Source organism: Saccopteryx bilineata, chromosome 3 (genome assembly GCF_036850765.1).
Source record: "Saccopteryx bilineata isolate mSacBil1 chromosome 3, mSacBil1_pri_phased_curated, whole genome shotgun sequence".
Taxonomy (NCBI): Eukaryota; Metazoa; Chordata; class Mammalia; order Chiroptera; family Emballonuridae; genus Saccopteryx; species Saccopteryx bilineata.
The window spans coordinates 162,091,224-162,111,553 of NC_089492.1; the positions used below are offsets into that span (position 1 = coordinate 162,091,224).

The 20,330-nt window shown below is 36.9% G+C and overlaps 1 protein-coding gene across 1 annotated transcript in view; it reads right to left on the reverse strand.

The window, feature by feature from the left end:
* SPAG17 (sperm associated antigen 17) overlaps positions 1 to 20,330 on the reverse strand; it is a 301,342-nt gene that overhangs the window by 169,937 nt on the left and 111,075 nt on the right. Inside the window, exons 8-15 of the mRNA XM_066268112.1 lie at positions 12,989 to 13,150; positions 11,783 to 11,855; positions 11,458 to 11,570; positions 6,646 to 6,783; positions 6,443 to 6,556; positions 5,359 to 5,509; positions 3,715 to 3,939; positions 3,401 to 3,619 (exon numbers count right to left, since the gene is read on the reverse strand). Of these exons, the coding sequence (XP_066124209.1) occupies positions 3,401 to 3,619; positions 3,715 to 3,939; positions 5,359 to 5,509; positions 6,443 to 6,556; positions 6,646 to 6,783; positions 11,458 to 11,570; positions 11,783 to 11,855; positions 12,989 to 13,150 (1,195 nt within the window). The remainder of the gene's footprint in view (positions 1 to 3,400; positions 3,620 to 3,714; positions 3,940 to 5,358; positions 5,510 to 6,442; positions 6,557 to 6,645; positions 6,784 to 11,457; positions 11,571 to 11,782; positions 11,856 to 12,988; positions 13,151 to 20,330) is intronic.

Genomic DNA, 20,330 nt, shown 5'->3' on the forward strand with positions numbered 1-20,330 from the left:
GCATGTCTTATGTGAGAAAAATTTTAATTGTTGATTTAGTCTATTTAAATGGTTACAAAACTATTTAAGTTTTCTATTTTTTTCTTGAGTCACTGTTGGTAAGATACACTTTTCAGGTAATTTTCAAATTTTACTTTTATATTTAGTGAAATGAAATTGTTTATATCCTCTTACTATTTTTAAAATTTCTGTAGGATTGAAGATAAATAGTTTCTTTATCCCTGTTATGGTTTTATTCCTACTATTGTTATTTATGTTTCTCTGTTTTGTGATCAGTCTTTTACAGAAATTTATCAATTTTAAGTCTTTTCAAAGAACAATTTTTGTATTATTTGTTCTTCCTTATTGAATCTACACTTCGACATTTTATTTTTTCTTTAGGTAAGAGGAGGGGAGATAGTGAGGCTCTCCAATTGGAATCCAACCAGCAACCCCCTCTGGGGATGATGTTCCAGTACTGACCTATTTTTTGCACCTGATACTGACACACTTGGACAAACTAAGATATCCTTAGCATCCAGGGCCATGCTTGAATCACTCAAGCCATTGGCTGCAGGAGGGGGAGAGAGAGAAAAGGGTGAGGGGATAGAAGCAGATGGTCAGTTCTTCTGTGTGCCCTGACCAGAATCAAACCAAGGATGTCCATATGCTTGGCCAATGACCTATCTACTGAGCCACTGGCTAGGGATGTACATTTTCTATGTCATTGATTTACCTTAATTTCTTCCTTTTGCCTTATTTGAATTTACTTTGTTAATCTTCATCTAATTGAGGTTGATGTTTAATGGTGAGCTATTTTAGCTATCTTTGTAAAAATGTATTCATTTAAATATGTCTTTAAAAGTATAATCATTTAAAGCTCTGGGTATCTCTTGCTATAGCTGCATTATACAAATTTTGATACTCAGTACTTTAATTATTATCCAATTCAAAATATTTCCTAATTTCTATTATGACTTTTTCTTCAACATAGGTGTTATAGAGAAGTACATGTTTTAATTAAAAAATGTTTTGGGATATTCTCTCTTTTTTTGGTAACTAATGTTCTCATAATTTTACTGTGGTCTGAGAATATAATCTGAGAAGGAGGGAAAGAGAGAGAGAGAAAGAGAGAGAGGGAGAGAGAGAGAGAGGGAGATCTACCCATTCATGCATTCATTGTTTGATTCTTATACATGCCTTGAGCAGGGATTGAACCTGCAACCTTGGCATGTTGGGATAATGTTCTAACCAACTGAACTATCCAGCCAGGGCTTATAGTCTATAGTTTTGATCCTGTGAAAATTTGCTGAGACTTTTTAAATGTTCTAGTATACGGTTAATATTTTTAAGATAAACATACTTATGATCTCGAAGAAGCTATAGTGTTATGAAGGCTTTAATATAGGCACATGAATAACTGTAATAAGTAGCAGAAAATGACAACTAATGCCATAATAAAAGTCAGACTAATTATGACCATGGAAATGCTAGAGCAGTGGTAGTCAACCTGGTCCCTACAGCCCACTAGTGGGCGTTCCATCTTTCATGGGCGGTAGCGAAGCAACCAAAGTATAAATAAAAGGATTTAACTATAGTAAGTTGTTTTATAAAGATTTATCCTGCCAAACAGCGAAAATTTGACATAAAGTACTTGGTAAGTAATTATTATTATATGCTTTAACTTGCTGTAACTCTGCTTTATAAATTTTATAAAGTAAAGTTACTTCCCTTCTTTATAAATCACCATTACTGTGGAACCGGTGGGCAGTTAGAAAATTTTACTACTAACAGAGATACAAAAGTGGGCGGTAGGTGTAAAAGGGTTGACTACCCCTGTGCTAGAGGCATTTCCAGATGGACACATCTAACAAAGCTTCATGGAGATGCTATTGAAACCTAATCATAATCAAAAAGAAAACTCTAGGTGGAGGGTATTATGGGGAAAAGGCACAGGGATGAAAAGAAGAGGCTGTATTGAGGAGCTAGGGCCTAACTCTGTTTGACTGGAACCTGGGATGAGTGAGCAATAAGAAAATAGTGGAAAGGGTTTTGGACAAGTAATCTGGTACCATTGGAGAAGCATGTAAAGCAGGCTAAGGAGTTGGGTTCTATTTTTCAGATAGTAGGGATCCATTGGATGCTATGAATAGGACAATAATGGAGCTGTCTTTGAAGTAACTAATCTGACAGCTTTATGCATAATAACTCAATAAAATTTAGCCTATATTCTTCTATACTTCTGTACCTTCAAATATGACAATATTTATGGTGTAATATTCTAGAATAAGAGTAATTACTTGAGCTAGGATGGGGAGAGGAAAGGAATCAATGTTCATGAGCACTGATTTTGGATAAAGCTCTGTTCTGGTTAGTTTATTATGTTATTGTAAGCAATTTAAAAATACAATCGTCCCTCACCGTATCTCAGTTCAGTCTTCGCGGTCTCACTGTATCACGGATTTTAAAATTGTATACTAATTTTGTATTACGGATTTTTCACTATATCATGGGATTTTTGTGGTATATAGGTATTTTAATTATTTTTGCAGTAAAATAAACATTTTCTAGAGTGTAGAAAGTATTTAAGAGAATAGGAGGTGTTTATGATAGTGTGGGAAAGGTTAGTAACAGTGTGGTAAAGGTTTATAAGAGTGTGGGAGGGTTTATAAAACCTTAAAAATATATAAATAATAAAATAAATATAAGGTTGCTACTTGGCGGATTTTCACCTATCGCGGGGGTGGGGGTTCTGGGACCTAACCCCCCCTGATTCTGATCCATATATAAACACTAATGATAAAAGTTTTGATTACATTTAACCTTTAATTCTATAATTCATAATTATATTTTTAAGTAATTAAAAATGCACTACATTTACTAAAATAAGAGTGGACTAAGAGGTGTTAGAATACTTCAAAAACAAGTGCTGAAATGAAGAGGATTTATTGAATAGCAACACTCAATAGCAAAGCTTAATTACCCAAATAACTTAGATATTAAACAGTTTTTCAACTGAAATAGACAGGAATTTAAATACTGCATTATGAATCACTATTTTGGTTTATACCTTTTTTTTTAGCGAGAGAGATTGAGAGAGAGCAAGAGACAGACAGGAACAGACAGGCTAGAAGGGAGAGAGATGAGAAGCATCAATTCTTCATTGTGGCACCTTAGTTGTTCACTGATTGCTTTCTCATATGTGCCTTGACCAGGGGCTGCCACTGCACAAGTGACCCCTTGCTCAAGCCAGCAACCCTGCGCTCAAGCCGGTGACCTCAGTCTTTCAAACCTGGGTCCTCTGTGTCCCAGGCCAACGCTCTATTCACTGCTTCACCACCTGGTCAGGCTGTTTATACATTTTTAATAATGTCTACATGCGCTTGTGCACGTGCACACACACACACACACATTTATTTACCCAATGATTCAAGTTGTTGCTGAGTCTTCAAGCTGGTCTTTTGCTCTGACAGCTCTCTATTATCAGGGTCTAAGGGTTTTTCATTATTCAAGTTAGAATGCTTCATACTGTCAGCATCAGGCTGACTAGGATCTGAAGGTTCTTTATTGATCTCATTATCATCCACGGATGTTGGCTGATTCTGATCCATATATAAAACTCTGTCTTTGGTTTCAATATCTAATCAGTGCAAAGAGGATTCATGAGTTACAATACTAGCAAAATTGACAACCAGAAAATTCAAGAATGTCTTTTGTTCCTTCCATGCAGTGTACCTGCTTGGTGACTGGCCTCCTGGGTCTTCATTTTTGTGTACTGTTGCCTTATTTGTTTAGCAAACCTGGCAGGGTTGTCCCATGGTATGTTGAACATCTCAAAATCTGTTTCATACATTTTCTTAGAAGGTTTTAGTTTTCCTTCTTCATCAACCTCAGAGAGTTTCAGGCTCTCAAAAGTAAACACTTTGAAGGCTCTTTCTACTTCATTCCAGCTCAAGGGTTCTGTAAGAAAGCAGGACCTGGGCTGCTGGGAATGCTCTTATTACCATAGGGTATAGGGTGGAGAGAGGGAAACTGGGGGGTCTGTCCACCAGAATGACAAGGGAGTCACATGATGATGGTTGTTGACCTAACATGGGCTACACAACTCTACAACAAACATCAAAGGTTACTAATAACAAGAAAGCTACATAATCAAGATATAACTGATCAAGGTAATGGTCCCAAATTGTTTCATAGCTTAATAAAGATTAGGTGTCCAGATTAATTCACATGAACTTTCTAGGGTACCACATTGGTTGAATATGGTTAAGACTTATCCTTTTTAAGCAAAAGCACCCTTGCTGCTATTGTAACTTAAAACCAAAAAATTACTCACTTGTGTCTAACATATGCTGTTATATGCAATAGTATTTTCTCTTCATGAGGATTCAGAAAAGTCCTCCTTCCACCCACTTGAACTGGTGCTGTGTTTTCCATAATTTCATTTCAAAGGTTATCAGCTTTCAATGGGTTCTATTCATTTGTATATTAATTCTTTTACACATAAGTGTCTATCCATCTATTCACTCACTCACTCATTCACTCACTCACTTGCTCATTCATTTTTGTTTTTTATGTATCATATTAGGCTTTGTCACAGGTGCCTGAGGCTCAAAGAAAAGATTTGGTTCTTATACTCCAGAGGTCTAAGGTAGAGGGGTGGGAGGTAGGCATTAACAATTAATCATGTACATCAATATAAAATACTTCCTAATTTGCTTAGAGTTAGAAATGAATGGAGAAGGAGGAATCTGCACATGCTATTGCCTTTTCTATATCAAATGCTTTCTTGTCAAATAGAGGTGTTTATTTAATTTCTTATTCCTTCTTATACATAGTATATCTGCATACTGCTCCAAGTGGAAATAGAGTTTGTTTTAAGGAATGACTGTCTGTGACATAAAATTCCAATGAACTCCACAATGAGAATCTGATTTTAGACATTCTTAATGATCCCTCTTTCCACTGTCCTCTAAGAGCATAAACGGCTCTTCCTGTTGTCAGAGGAGGTTAACTGGAATGAACACACTGCCAGCCCCAACCTCACAGGAGGCTTTCATCCATCTATCCTCTTAACTAGGACAGGGATCACCACATTGTTTCCAATGATGTCAGTGGGGATATGGTGTTGGGAGTGGGGAACGGGAGAAAATAAAAGATTATTCTTGTTATGGAGAGAAAACCCAGTGCAGCAAATTAAAGAAGGTTAAGCACCATAGCTATCAGAGTTTTGCTAATAACATTACTCAAGATAAGAAAACTGTAGTCAATCAAAACACCCACCTCAGCCTCTGAAAGGTCTTTCAACAATCAAAACACTTAAGAGGCACATATGACCATAATGAATGAGTTTAAGCTAAGACAAAACAACGTACTCACCATTTGTACAAAAGTGCATAAGCTCATGAATTGTAGCTAGGCGTTTAGTGCTGTTCCATGGTGGGGACAGAGGGAATTCAAGGAATTCCCACAGTGGTGACTTGGACTGCATCTCCTGCTCAATTTGAACTGGGTCAAGATTCTTTTGGTCCTGATGAAAAAGAGCAGCAGGACAGAAGGCATTATAGTAAGCTGTCAAGTGCCTCATGTATATGGAAAGGGCAAAACATAATACCTTCCCTCTCATTATTTGGGAACAGGGGAAATCACTGGTAATTGCGGAAGACAAACTATTGGTATTTTGCTGAGGGTCAAAAAGCTAGTTTGCACTTTGCCAGCAGTTCCTGGTACATAGAAATGACAGATTCTTCATTCACAGTGACAAACTGTCAAAGTCTCATATATATTCATCTCTCCCTGCTGACATTCTTTCCTGGCCTCTGCTAGTTTTTCATATTAGCAGATATTTAAAGCAAATAACTATAAGGTTTAGTGCAAACTTGGTGTGGTCACAATCAATTTAATGGTTAATCGGACTGCTATAAGTAGGCAAGTTTCTTTGCTGACATCATTTCTCCCTTATCCCTTTCCATTTTCTGAGATCTTGCTTTGCAAATAGATATTCATTTTGTATATGACTTTTAATTAGCATTGTTAAATGCAATCAAATGAAGATTTCTTTTTTTGTGTGTGTGTGATAGAGACAGAGAGAGGGACAGGTAGGGACAGATAGATAGGAAGGGAGAGAGATGAGAAGCATGAACTCTTTGTTGTGGCACCTTAGTTGTTCATTGATTGCTTTCTCATATGTGCCTTGACTGGGGGCGGGCTACAGCTGACCAAGTGACCCCTTGCTCACGCCAGTGACCTTGGGTTCAAGCTGGTGAGCTGTGCTCAAACCAGATGAGCCCACGCTCAAGTCGGTGACCTTGAGGCTTCAAACCTAGGTCCTCTGTGTCCCAGTTGGACACTCTATCCACTGCGCCACCACCTGGTTAGGCTCAAATGAAGATTTCTTTAGCTGAATAATTACAAACGGCCTTTCTCGTGTGCACTGTCCCCAGGGTGACCCGGTAATCATTACCTTCAGCATGTACTTCTTGTGGGCAAGTGTGTCATGATTGTTCAGCAGCAGAGGGCCTTGAGGTGCTGCTTGGCTTTCACTTTCTTCTCCACATAAAAATATTTCACAGAGATTCTGTTCAAATTGAAATAATATTGATTTAAAGAGAGAATCCATACTTTTTCAAAACAAGCAAGCACTTTGGCTGTTTCATGCCATCTGACCTTTCTCTCCTTCTCTGTGAGACAGAGGGAGGGCAGGATGGACGCAATGTGCGCTGCTACACAGTGGTCCAACCCGTCTGCTCTGGGGGGCGGCTCCACCAGACTGGGGGGGACAAGGTCTTTTTCTGTTGCCACAACCTGTTGAGATAAAGAGTTGGGAGGAATTGGTTTCAGGATTAGCTCTTTATTGATATTTATGTGTTTCTATTGCTTTTAGTAAAAATGAGCCAGTTTCTTCTAATAACACATGGTGTTTACACAAAGTGACAGTGTGGTTACCAGTGACTACCAAAAAAAGGAAAGATGTTTACAATCCATGAATTGAAGTAGATAGAATCTTAATACATGTATTACAATAGACAACAAAATACAAATGGTAAACAAGAATATTTATTATGAAAGAAATCAGAATAACAATATAATTTTTGAATGATTTACTCTTTCTCTTAATGGAAAAAAGTGCTTACACACCTTTGGATTCAATAAATATTTACTGAGTGCTAACCACATGCCCTGCACTGTGTGGTATGTCTTCACATACATGATCTCATTTAAGCCTCACACCACTACTGTGGATGGAGTAGATATTATTTTCCATTTTACAGGACAAGAACCAGGTGAGTGAAGTTAGGTGACTGGCTCAGGTCTAAATCCACTGAGTGGGAGGAATTGGGGTTCAGGTAAAGTCCTCATTTTTTCTTCAAGGTAGAAAAGTTATAGAGGATGAGATCAGTAAAGGGTAATAATAGTCTCCTGCATAAAGGGAAAGTGAGGTCTAGAAAGATTACATGCCTTGTTCAATTTTACCTGGTAAACAAAAGAGGTTGAAATATAATCAAGGTAGGCACCTGATTTACAGCTTTTCTCTCTACCTTAAATCTCACAGTCATCCTTTGTGATTTCACATCCCTTTACAGGGTTTTTCAAACTTGGAACTGGAGACATTTTGAACTAGATGTGGTGGAGGCTTATTTGTGGTGAAGGCTATTTTGTGCACTAGAGAAAGTTTAGCAGCATTCCTGGCCTCTACTTATTTGATGTCAGTAGAATCCTTTCAATTGCTCCATCCAAAATTATCTCCAGACATTGCCAAATGTCTTTGGGAGACAAAGTCACCCTCTGTTGAGAACTACTGCTATAGACTGAGAGCAAAGGAGCTGCATCCTTTACCTCTTGTCAGTTCTTTCCTTTCAAAAGAGTAACTCATGTCTCTACTTTCTATTTTCTGACCAGCTCTTGAACCCACTCCAATGACCACTCAAAACTGTTTCATCTCTGAAATGTGAAATTCTAATATCCTATCCTCTAAAATCCCATCCCATTCCTCTTACATTTCAATTATTTTCATTTTATTATTGAGCATTTATTCAGCCAACATGCATTTATTAATTGGGTGCCTTCTATGGGTCAGGCACTGAGCTCACTGACGTTCCCTTTGGTGTCTGGAATACAGTAGATGGCTAATAAATGTTTGTTGCTTTGAGTTGAGTTGAATAAAATAAAAAAGACTAAGATAAATAAAATGATGATGCTGCAAATGTATGAGGGTTTTAAGCTTTTACAGCGTTATTAATATAATACAATTATTGGTTTCCCGAAAACCTTATGGGGCAACCAAAGGCAAACATGGGTGTGCTTACCTAATCGGTTAGAAAATTAAAGCAATCAACAAATATAAACTATATACTGGAGGTAACAGATGATAGATCTGGAAAGAACCTTAAATTAAACATTTTACCATATTTTTCACTCCATAAGACGCACTTTTCTTCCCCAAAAGTGGAGGAGAAAAGTCCTGTGCATCTTATGAAGTGAATATTCTTTTTTCTTTTTAGCTGCTGCAGGTTCCCAGACAATTAGAAGAATATTTGAACATTAAAGTCTCTTCTCATTTATTAATAACAGTGCTAATGGTTGTTAATACTGATGTTGAGTTTACATTGTTGAAATATTATTGTGGTATATTTTATTAAATATTTTAATACACCATTTGGTTCAGAATATTTTTTTTCTTATTTTCTTCCTTAAAACAGTAGATGTATCTTATGGAGCAAAAAATATGATAATATTCAGAGAGAGAAAGGAATGTGTTATATCTGTGATGTAAGAACAGTAACAGGTAGTTATTAAAAATATTAGAGAATTAGTAAACTAAAAATGTTATTGTTGGGACAAAACTTCAGTAGTAGGGTGGACTTCATTGAGGAATGAATTAGTTGAAAGTTAAGCTAAAATTCCCAAAAGAATAAAACTGAAAGAAAAATTAAAAGACAAGTAAGAAAAACCAGAAATTCCAATGCCTATCTAATAAAGATAAATCAACAGGAGAAATATTTTAAAATATAATTTAATTCAACAAATATTTATTCAGTGTCTATTATAGGTTTGGTGTAGTTAATACGTGCTGAGCATACAACAATGAACAAGACTAGTTAAGTCCCTGCTTCTTTGGGTCTTACATTCCCAGTGATAGAACAATGGTAAGACACAAATCAAATAAGCATCTTTTAATTTATATTTCATTTATTTATTTATTTAAATTTTATTTTATTTATTTATTTTTTGGCCAAGAGTTGGGTGGGGGAGAAAGAGAGATGAGAAACATCATCTCCTAGTTGTGCCACTTTTAGTTGTTCATTGATTGCTTTTTATATGTGCCTTGACAGAGTAGGGCAGTGCTCAAGCCAAGCCAATGACACCTTGCTCAAGCCAACTACCTTGGGCTCAAGCTGGAGACCCTGGGCTTCAAACCAGTTTGGGCTCAAGCCAGAGAGCACAGGATCATGTTGATGATCCCATGCTCAAGTCGGTGACCCCAACTTCAAGCTGATGAGCCTGTGCTCTATCTGGAAGAGTTTGTGCTCAAGCCGGTGACCTTGGGGTTTTGAACTTGGGACCTCATAGTCCCAGATTGATGCTCTATCCACTATGTCACCATTGGTAAGACATTTATTTATTTATTTTTTAATTTTCCCTGACTGGGAATTGTACCTCAAACCTTTGCATGTCAGGATGATGCTCTAACCAACAGAGCTATCTGGCCAGGGCAATAAGTATGCTTTTAAAAGAGTACTTGTTGATAAGAAAATAAAAGAAGGTGATGTGGTAGAAATGCCATGTTTTGTGGTCCTCTTTAGATCACATCATCAAAGAAAGCCTGGTTAAGGAATGCCACTGCCACTGAGGACTGAATGACAAGGTGTACCCACCAGGCAGGCACGTGGGAGAAAAGCTTTCTAGGAAGAGAGCTGAGTGAAAAGTGTGGGTGTAATTAAGCAGTGTAAATGCAGACAGACCAGAAGGTTTGCCCAAATAACAAATAGTAAGTGTGTGTTGGGGGAGGATGTTAGGTGGGGAGCAGGAAATGAGATGACAGACACAGCTGGAACCATATTTTTAGCGTCTTTATGGACCAGTGTAAGGAATGTTGATTTTATGCAGAATGTGATTGGAAACCAGGTTATAATTCTTTATAATGACTTTGATAAAACAAACAAAACCATACCTAGACATAACTTTATGTAATCAATTATAAAAAAAAATTCCAGTAGCTACCAGAAAAAAACCAGATTATATATACAAAGGAAAAAGTGTCAGATTGACATTAGACTTATCAGCAGCTTTAGAAGGAAGAAAGCAAAGCAATGTTGTCAAAAATGCTTTTCCACTCAGATTGACTAGTTTCAAAAGCAGTTTCTGCCACTTACTACTTGGACAACTTACTTAACCTTTTCATGCCTCAGTTTCCTTGTCTATAAATAAGGTATAAAAATAGTTCCTGTCTCATAGGGTCATTCAAAGGACTAAATGAGTTAATTAATTAAAAACTCTTCAAATACATATAGGACATTCACAAGAAATGACCGTGTACATCAGGTTACTCAGGAAGTCCAGGAAATTAAAAACCATTTTAACATGCATACCATGTTTGCTAACTATAATGCAGTAAAATTAGTTGACAATAAACAGTGGCAATAAAAATAAAAGATTTAGAATTGAATACATTGAAAGCATCAGGATATAATCAAAGAAATACTCAGAGGGAAATGTGTAGCTTTAAGTGAAGCAGAACAGACTAAAAATAAATAAAATCAGCTTCCAGTTAAAATGAAATACAAAATAAACCAATGGGAAGTGAAAAGAAATAATAAAATTGAGTGAAAAAATTAATAAAATAAAAAGTAAAAAGGAGTTGATCCATGAAACAAAATGCTGGTTCTTAGAAAAGACCATTGACAAGCATGATCAAGAAAAGAAAGGGCACAAATCAGTTAACATTGGCCATAGAAAAGGAACATAACCAGATATGGAGGAAAGTTAAAAATGTATATAAGTGAATAAAGAACTTTCTATGATATTCAAAGCACAAATGACATGGGCATATTTCTAAAAAGAAATACTGATGACTAAAGTTGGCCTCAGAAATAGAAGAGTCTTACTATATCTACAACTATAAAACAGAAAACCTTAAAGATAGTTCAAGACCATGAACTACTCCACCCACCTGTCCAACTCCTCTCTCTCTTCCATTAAAATAACATCAAACACAAATAGTTTTAAGGGCATGTTTACTAAAACTTCAGGGAATGTTATATAAACTACTCTAGAGTATAGCAAAAGAAAGAGGATAGCTGATGATCAAAGCAAATTTTAATTTTATCTAAAATGTTCTAATCTTTGTACAGGAGAATGCACTCAGGTATTATGTATGTAATTTAAAAATAGTTTTTAAACAATGGGAGCAAAGAGAGATGAAGTGATTGACTCCAGGTTATCCACCTGGGAAAACAGCCTCCGAGTGTATTCACCTACCTGTTCCAGCATACAATGCAGTATCAGGGGCACAGAAATAAATTCTTCTGGGATTAGATTCAGCAAATCACTGTAATATCTCATGTCTACTTCTGCTGTGATGACAAAAGGCACTATCAAATAGACAAAACATCACCACTCAATCAGGATACATTCTCCATTTCTTCTACCCAAACCTCATCCACCAATTCAAACTATGTTCATGCACTACTCCATGTTGGATCTATAGGGAGAGGGACAGCTGCAAGCAATATGGAGGACAGTCACTATTCCATGAAGCCCCAGCTCTTGGCCTAGATCCTCCAGCAACAGGTCTCATACATGCCTGGTGGGGTTGCCTGTGGCTCTTCAGTTTGTGCTTTCTTCTTACTAGGGCTTGGAACAACAGATTGTGGAGCCTGAAATAATAATTAAAAAGAAAGTGAGACATCCAGGTGAGAGGTGCTTTCATCACATGCTGGTCTGGTGGAATCTGAAAGAATTCTGAGCTTGTATGATGACGTTCACAGCACAAAATAACTAGCTGATGGTAGGATCAAACAGAAGGAAGAAGTTGGTGGGTGCAGTTTTTCCTAACAGAGCTCACTGAGCACTTGCCAGGAATGCGATGGGGAGATGGAGCCCTGAGAGTCAAAAAGGTTTCCCTCCCTGGGTGACTCGGAATCATGCCATTCTCCCTCTTGGAATTCTTCAGTGGTTCCCCATCACCTTCAAGATGGAACTCAAACACTAAAAGACATTCTGGCTCCTGCCTAAGCAGCTGTAGTTCATGTTGTTGTTCACCACTTTGCTTGCCATGGCCTGAGGGCACTGACTGCCCTCCCTGCCCCATGGTCCAGGCTTGTGCTGTAAAACTTTTCTTTGACTACCATGTCTTCCTACATCTTTGCCTCCTTCTTGAGAATGGCAGCCTGTCCCTTTCCCCTCACCAGGCTTTCCCCTAGGCAATTCGTACTCAGCCTTCACCACAACACTCACCCTTCCTGACTCTTCCCTCTCCCTCCTGCTCCTCTCCAGGTCAGGGCAGGAGCCATGTTTTACTACTTCTACTAAAGTCTGAGCTGACTGTCCTCAGAGCACTCATCACAATATGTTGAAACTGCTCTTGACTTGACTGCTGTCCCCTTTATAAGGTAACCTCAATGAGGAGGACAGGGATGAGTCTTCTTCATTGTGTACTGCCAAGTCCTTGCAAGTGCTAGCACATGGCAGGTGCTAACCCACCATCATGACAAACTTATTAATAGCCCTCTGTTCCAGATGTCATCTATTGCCCAATGGGCTGAAAACGATGTGGCACCTTTGTGTGTGGCAGATGGCTTTGGAGCTTTATAAAGCCCTCATCACATAGGTGCCCTTTCATACTATCCCTGGGGGCTTTCCTTGTTCCCGTCCTCACCTACTAAATCAAGCAGGCAGAATTACCTTGCTACAGTGTTTATATAATGTTTTCTTCATGTTTCATAAGTGTGAAAGTTAAGTTGTCCAGTTAATTATTCAGTTCATGAAAGACACCTGAGCCCATGCCTACCTCAGGAATCAACATGCCTTCTAAGACAGCCTTCTCACTAACCACTTGTGGAACATTAATAAGTTGCATGCTTTCCAAATAGTTCTGGTGCTGTCTTTTCCAGTCCAGGGAGTCATACATCAAACAGGCAATATTCTCAAAAATATTGGTGCCCAATTCCAGCTACAGGTGAGAGAATGAATAAAAATTAGTTATTAGTTTTATATTGTTGAAATTAGATGTATGGTATGTATCTACCTTAACAGTTAAACTTATCACTTAAAAGATTTTTTTTCTTTTTCAGTTACAGTTTACATTCAGTATTATTTTCTATTTGTTCAGGTCTACAGCATATAACTTAGGTATTTCCATAACCCACCTGGCATCATAAATAGTTATTACAATATTATTGACTATATTCCCTGTGCTATATTTTACATCTCCATGACAATTTTGTAGCTACCTATCTGTACTTCTCAATCCCTTCACCTTTTTCACCCAGTCCCCAACCTCCCTCCCCTCTGGCAACCATCAGTCTGTTCTCTGTACTTATGAGTCTGTTTCTGTTTTGTTTGTTTATATATATATATTTTTTTAATATTAATATTTTTTTTATTATAATTTTATTTTTTTAATGGGGTGACATCAATAAATCAGGATACATATATTCAAAGATAACAAGTCCAGGTTATCTTGTCGTTCAATTATGTTGCATACCCACCACCCAAAGTCAGATTGTCCTCTGTCACCTTCTATCTTGTTTTCTTTGTGCCCCTCCCACCCCCTATCCCTCTCCCATTCCCCCCTCCCCCCCGTAACCACCACACTCTTATCAATGTCTCTTAGTTTCACTATTATGTCCCACCTACGTATGGAATAATACAGTTCCTGGTTTTTTCTGATTTACTTATTTCGCTTCGTATCATGTTATCAAGATCCCACCATTTTGCTGTAAATGTTCCGATGTCATCATTTCTTATGGCTGAGTAGTATTCCATAGTGTATATGTGCCACATCTTCTTTATCCAGTCATCTATTGATGGGCTTTTCGGTTGTTTCCATGTCCTGGCCACTGTGAACAATGCTGCAATAAACATGGGGCTGCATGTGTCTTTACGTATCAATGTTTCTGAGTTTTGGGGATATATACCCAGTAGAGGGATTGCTGGGTCATAAGGTAGTTCTATTTTCAGTTTTTTGAGGAACCACCATACTTTCTTCCATAATGGTTGTACTACTTTACATTCCCACCAACAGTGTATGAGGGTTCCTTTTTCTCCACAGCCTCTCCAACATTTGCTATTACCTGACTTGCTAATAACAGCTAATCGAACAGGTGTGAGGTGGTATCTCATTGCCGTTTTGATTTGCATTTCTCTAATAGCTAAAGAAGATGAGCATCTTTTCATATATCTGTTGGCCATTTGTATTTCTTCCTGGGAGAAGTGTCTATTCATATCCTCTTCCCATTTTTTTATTGGATTGTTTGTTTGTTTGTTGTTGAGTTTTATGAGTTCTTTGTATATTTTGGATATTAGGCCCTTATCTGAGCTGTTGTTTGAAAATATCATTTCCCATTTAGTTGGCTTTCTGTTTATTTTGTTATCAGTTTCCCTTGCTGAGCAAAAACTTCTTAGTCTGATGTAGTCCCATTCACTAATTTTTGCCTTCACTTCTCTTGCCATTGGAGTCAAATTCATAAAATGCTCTTTAAAACCCAGGTCCATGAGTTGAGTACCTATGTCTTCTTCTATGTACTTAATTGTTTCAGGTCTTATGTTTAGATCTTTGATCCATTTTGAGTTAATTTTTGTACAGGGGGAGAGACTGTAGTCCAGTTTCATTCTTTTGCATGTGGCTTTCCAGTTTTCCCAGCACCATTTATTGAAGAGGCTTTCTTTTCTCCATTGTGTGTTGTTGGCCCCTTTATCAAAAATTATTTGACTATATATATGTGGTTTTATTTCTGGACTTTCTATTCTGTTCCATTGGTCTGAGTGTCTATTTTTCTGCCAATACCATGCTGTTTTGATTGTCGTGGCCCTATAATAGAGTTTGAAGTCAGGTATTGTTATGCCCCCAGCTTCATTCTTTTTCTTTAGGATTGCTTTGGCTATTCGGGGTTTTTTATAGTTCCATATAAATCTGATGATTTTTTGCTCTATTTCTTTAAAAAATGTCATTGGAAGTTTGATGGGAATTGCATTAAATTTGTATATTGCTTTGGGTAATATAGCCATCTTGATTATATTTATTCTTCCTAGCCAAGAACAAGGTATATTCTTCCATCTCATTATATCTTTTTCGATTTCCCTTAACAATGGTTTATAGTTTTCATTATATAAGTCCTTTACATTCTTTGTTATGTTTATTCCTAAGTATTTTATTTTTTTTGTTGCAATCGTGAAGGGGATTATTCTTTTGAGTTCCTTCTCAGTTGTTTCATTGTTGGCATATAGAAAGGCTATTGACTTCTGTATGTTAATTTTGTATCCTGCGACCTTACTGTATTGGCTTATTGTTTCTAGTAGTCTTTTTGTGGATTCTTTGGGGTTTTCGATGTATAGGATCATATCATCTGCAAAAAGTGATACCTTTACTTCTTCTTTTCCGATATGGATGCCTTTTATTTCTTTGTCTTGTCTGATTGCTCTGGCTAGAACCTCTAGTACTACATTAAATAAGAGTGGAGAGAGTGGACAACCCTGTCTTGTTCCTGATTTAAGGGGGAAAGCCTTCAGTTTAGTGCCATTTAATATGATGTTAGCTGATGGTTTATCATATATGGCCTTTATCATGTTGAGATATTTTCCTTCTATACCCATTTTGTTGAGAGTCTTAAACATAAAATTGTGTTGTATTTTATCGAAAGCCTTTTCTGCGTCTATTGATAAGATCATGTGGTTTTTGTTCTTTGTTTTGTTGATATGGTGTATTACGTTAACCGTTTTACGTATGTTGAACCATCCTTGAGATTCTGGGATGAATCCCACTTGATCATGATGTATTATTTTTTTAATATGTTGTTGTATTCGATTTGCTAGTATTTTGTTTAGTATTTTAGCATCTGTATTCATTAGAGATATTGGTCTGTAGTTTTCTTTTTTTGTGCCATCCTTGCCTGGTTTTGGTATGAGGGTTATGTTGGCCTCATAAAATGTGTTTGGAAGTATTGCTTCTTCTTCAATTTTTTGGAAGACTTTGAGTAGAATAGGAACCAAGTCTTCTTTGAATGTTTGATAAAATTCGCTGGTATAGCCGTCAGGGCCTGGACTTTTATTTTTGGGGAGGTTTTTAATGGTTTTTTCTATTTCTTCTCTACTGATAGGTCTGTTTAGGCTTTCTGCTTCTTCTTGACTCAGTCTAGGAAGGTTGTATTGTTCTAGGAATTTATCCATTTCTTCTAGGTTGTTGAATTTAGTGGCATAAAGTTTTTCATAGTATTCTACAATAATTCTTTGTATATCTACGGTGTCCGTGGTGATTTCTCCTCTTTCATTTTGGATTTTGTTTATATGAGTTCTTTCTCTTTTTTCCTTGGTAAGTCTTGCCAAGGGTTTGTCAATTTTGTTGATCTTTTCAAAGAACCAGCTCCTTGTTCTATTAATTTTTTCTATAGTTTTTCTGTTCTCTAATTCATTTATTTCTGCTCTGATTTTTATTATCTCCTTTCTTCGGCTGGTTTTGGGTTGTCTTTGTTCTTCTTTTTCTAGTTCCTTAAGGTGGGAAGTTAAGTGGTTCACTTGGGCTCTCTCTTGTTTGTTCATATATGCCTGAAGCGATATGAACTTCCCTCTTATCACTGCTTTTGCTGCATCCCATAGATTCTGATATGTCGTATTGTCATTTTCATTAGTCTGTATATATCTTTTGATCTCTGCACTTATTTCTTCTTTGACCCATTCATTTTTTAAAAGTATGTTGTTTAGTTTCCACATTTTTGTGGGATTTTTTTCCTCTTTTTTGCAGTTGAATTCTAGTTTCAAGGCTTTATGATCAGAAAATATGCTTGGTACAACTTCAATTTTTCTGAATTTGCTGATATTGTTTTTGTGGCCCAACATATGGTCAATTCTTGAGAATGATCCATGTACACTGGAAAAAAATGTATACTCAGTCACTTTGGGATGAAATATCCTGTAGATGTCTATCATATCCAGGTGCTCTAGTGTTTTGTTTAAGGCCACTATGTCTTTGTTGATTCTCTGTTTGGATGACCGATCTAGAGCCGTCAGCGGTGTATTGAGGTCTCCAAGTATGATTGTATTTTTGTCAGTTTTTGTTTTAAGATCAATAAGTAGCTGTCGTATATATTTTGGTGCTCCTTGGTTTGGTGCATATATATTAAGAATTGTTATGTCTTCTTGATTCAGTGTCCCCTTAGCCATTATGAAATGGCCATTTTTGTCTCTAAGTACTTTTCCTGTCTTGTAGTCAGCATTATCTGATATGAGTATTGCTACACCTGCTTTTTTTTGGATGTTATTTGCTTGGAGTATTGTTTTCCAGCCTTTCACTTTGAATTTGTTTTTATCCTTGTTACTTAGATGAGTTTCCTGTAGGCAGCATACAGTTGGATTTTCTTTTTTAATCCATTCTGCTACTCTGTGCCTTTTTATTGGTGAGTTTAATCCATTTACATTTAGTGTAATTATTGATACTTGTGAGTTCCCTATTGCCATTTTATATCTTGCTTTCTGTTAGTTTTGTGTCTTGTTTGATCCTTCTCTTTCGTTTTTCTATCTTTTGTTTTTATTTGGTTGTATTCCATACATCTTTCCTCTGTTGCTATCTTTTTTATCTCATGTGCTTCTGTGGTGGTTTTTTCAATGGTGGTTACCTTTGAGTAATGAAAAGGGTCCCTACTCTGTTCATTGTAGCGAACTATTTTGTGAGTACTTTTGCACTCCATCGTCCTTTGCTACTGTTAATCTCCGTCTTCTCCCCCTCTTTCTTTTTGTTGTTGTCACAGTTTAAATTTGGTTTTATTGTGTTCTTCTTGGAGCTTTTACTTGTGGCTCTGTTTTTTTTTGTTCTTTGTATCTGATTGGAGAACCCCCTTTAGTAATTCCTGGAGTGGGGGTTTTCTGATGATAAATTCCCTCATCTTTTCTGTATCTGTGAATGTTTTTATTTCTCCTTCGTATTTGAAGGATAGCTTTGATGGGTATAGTATTCGTGGCTGAAAGTTCCTCTCTTTCAGGACTTTAAATATTGGGGTCCACTCTCTTCTAGCTTGTAGAGTTTCTGCTGAGAAATCTGATGATAATCTAATGGGCCTTCCTTTATATGTTGTATTCTTCTTTTCCCTGGCTGCCTTGAGAATTTTTTCTTTGCTGTTGGTTTGTGTCAATTTCATTATGATATGCCTTCGAGTAGGTTTTTTGGGGTTAAGAAAACTTCGAGTTCTGTTTGCTTCTTGAACTTGAGGCTTTAGTTCTTTCCACAGGCTTGGGAAGTTCTCATCAATTATTTGTTTAAGTATGTTCTCCATTCCATTTTCTCTCTCTTCTCCCTCTGATATACCTATTATTCTTATGTTATTCTTTTTGATGGAGTCAGATAATTCTTGTAGGGCTATCTCATTTTTTTTAATTTTTGAGTCTCTTTCTTCTTCTCTCTGTTGTGCCTCAAGTTGCTTGTCTTCTATTTCACTAATCCTCTCTTCTATCTGACCTGTTCTATTAGCTAAGCTTGTTACTTCGTTTTTCAGCTCGTGAATTGAGTTTTTCATCTCTGTTTGATTTGTTTTTATAGTTTCAATTTCCTTGGACATATATTCTTTGTGTTCATGGAGTTGTTTTCTGATTTCCCTATATTGCCTTTCTGTGTTTTCTTGTATATCTCGGAGGATTTTTAGGATTTCTATCTTGAATTCTCTGTCATTTAGCTCCAAGGTTTCCAATATATTAAATTTTTTCTCCATAGATTTTTCCTCATCTAGCTGTGTTACCTCTCTTTCTTTTGTATCCATGATATTCGATTTTCTCTTCCTTAATGGCATCTGAGGGTGGTTTTGTTGATAGTATTAATGAGATTTAATAAAGAATAAAAAGTTAAAAAAAAATAAAAAAATAACAAATCGAAAAAAGTTGTTTTTTTTTAAAAAAATTAATAATGAAATAAAGAAAAATAAAATAAAATAAAAATTTTTAAAAAAGGAAATTATTCCCCCCCTCTTTTTTTCCTCTCCTCTCCTCTCCCCTCTTTCTTGAGAAAATCTTGTGGTGGACTGTGAGTTATAACAAACAATGCCTGTGATGGAGGGCCTGAATTGGGGAAAAGTAATAAAGGGGCAAAAAAGAGAGAAAGAAAAAAGAAAAGAAAAGAAAAAAAAAGAGCGTATGGACCCACAAAAAGCAAATAAGGAAAAAATTTGGGTCAAGAATAAAATGATTTGCTTTTAGGTGTTGGTTTTCTAAGAGTTATGATGAGAGGAATAAGAGGAAAATGGAAAAATGGGGGGACAAATTAAAAACTTACTATTGTATTTAGTGGAACAAGAAGTAGATAATATGGAGAGCCAGGGATGGGAGCACTGCTAGTGAGTTAAAAAGGTGAAGTAAAAACCCCCCAAAATGCCACAAACATAGGTTTGAGTCCCAGATAAGATAATTTGTTTGTTGTTGAGGTTTGAATGAGAGGAGATGTAAAGGAGAAAGGAAGAAACTAATATAGAGGGAGAAAAGAAAGAGAGAAAGAGAAAAAAAGAGGGAACCACTAAAAGAAGAAAAAAGAAAGGAGAGAGAGAGAGAGAGAGTTAAGGGTTTTGGAGTGCAACCCTCATAGAGAGAAAGGAAGAGAAAAGAAATGATAATGGGAGATGTAACACTTATGGGTAGTGTAGTTCAAGGAGAGGAGAGAGTAAGACCGGTAGAGAGTTAATCGGCCAAATTGGAGGAGGAAAAAAAAGTCTCAAGAATGAAGATAAGAGAAACAAACGAACAAATATAATAAAATGGGATAGGTTATAAAGTCTGCAGATTATTCTTGATTTTGAGAGGTTATCTTCTTGCTTTTTCTTTTCTCTCCCTCTTCCTGGTCGGTGACTCTGTACCCCGGGTTCTGCCCCTTTGGCACGCTCAGGTAGAGGTTTGCAGTTGATAAGTCTCTATGGCAATGTCATGTATTGTGCTTTATTCTCGTTGGGAGTCGAGGCTCATTAGCATTTATAGGCTCCGACAGTGAGAGAGTTCGTGTTCTTGGAGCCTTTCTCCTAGTCTTTCCTTCCTCAAATTAGTAGCCTGATAGTCCAGGTATGGGGTTGCTGCTGCCTCTGCCTGGATAGTAAGAGGCTCAAATTGCTGGCAACTCCCCACTCTATTTCCACTCAGCACAGGGCTCTGGGTAAGGCTCAGTCAGT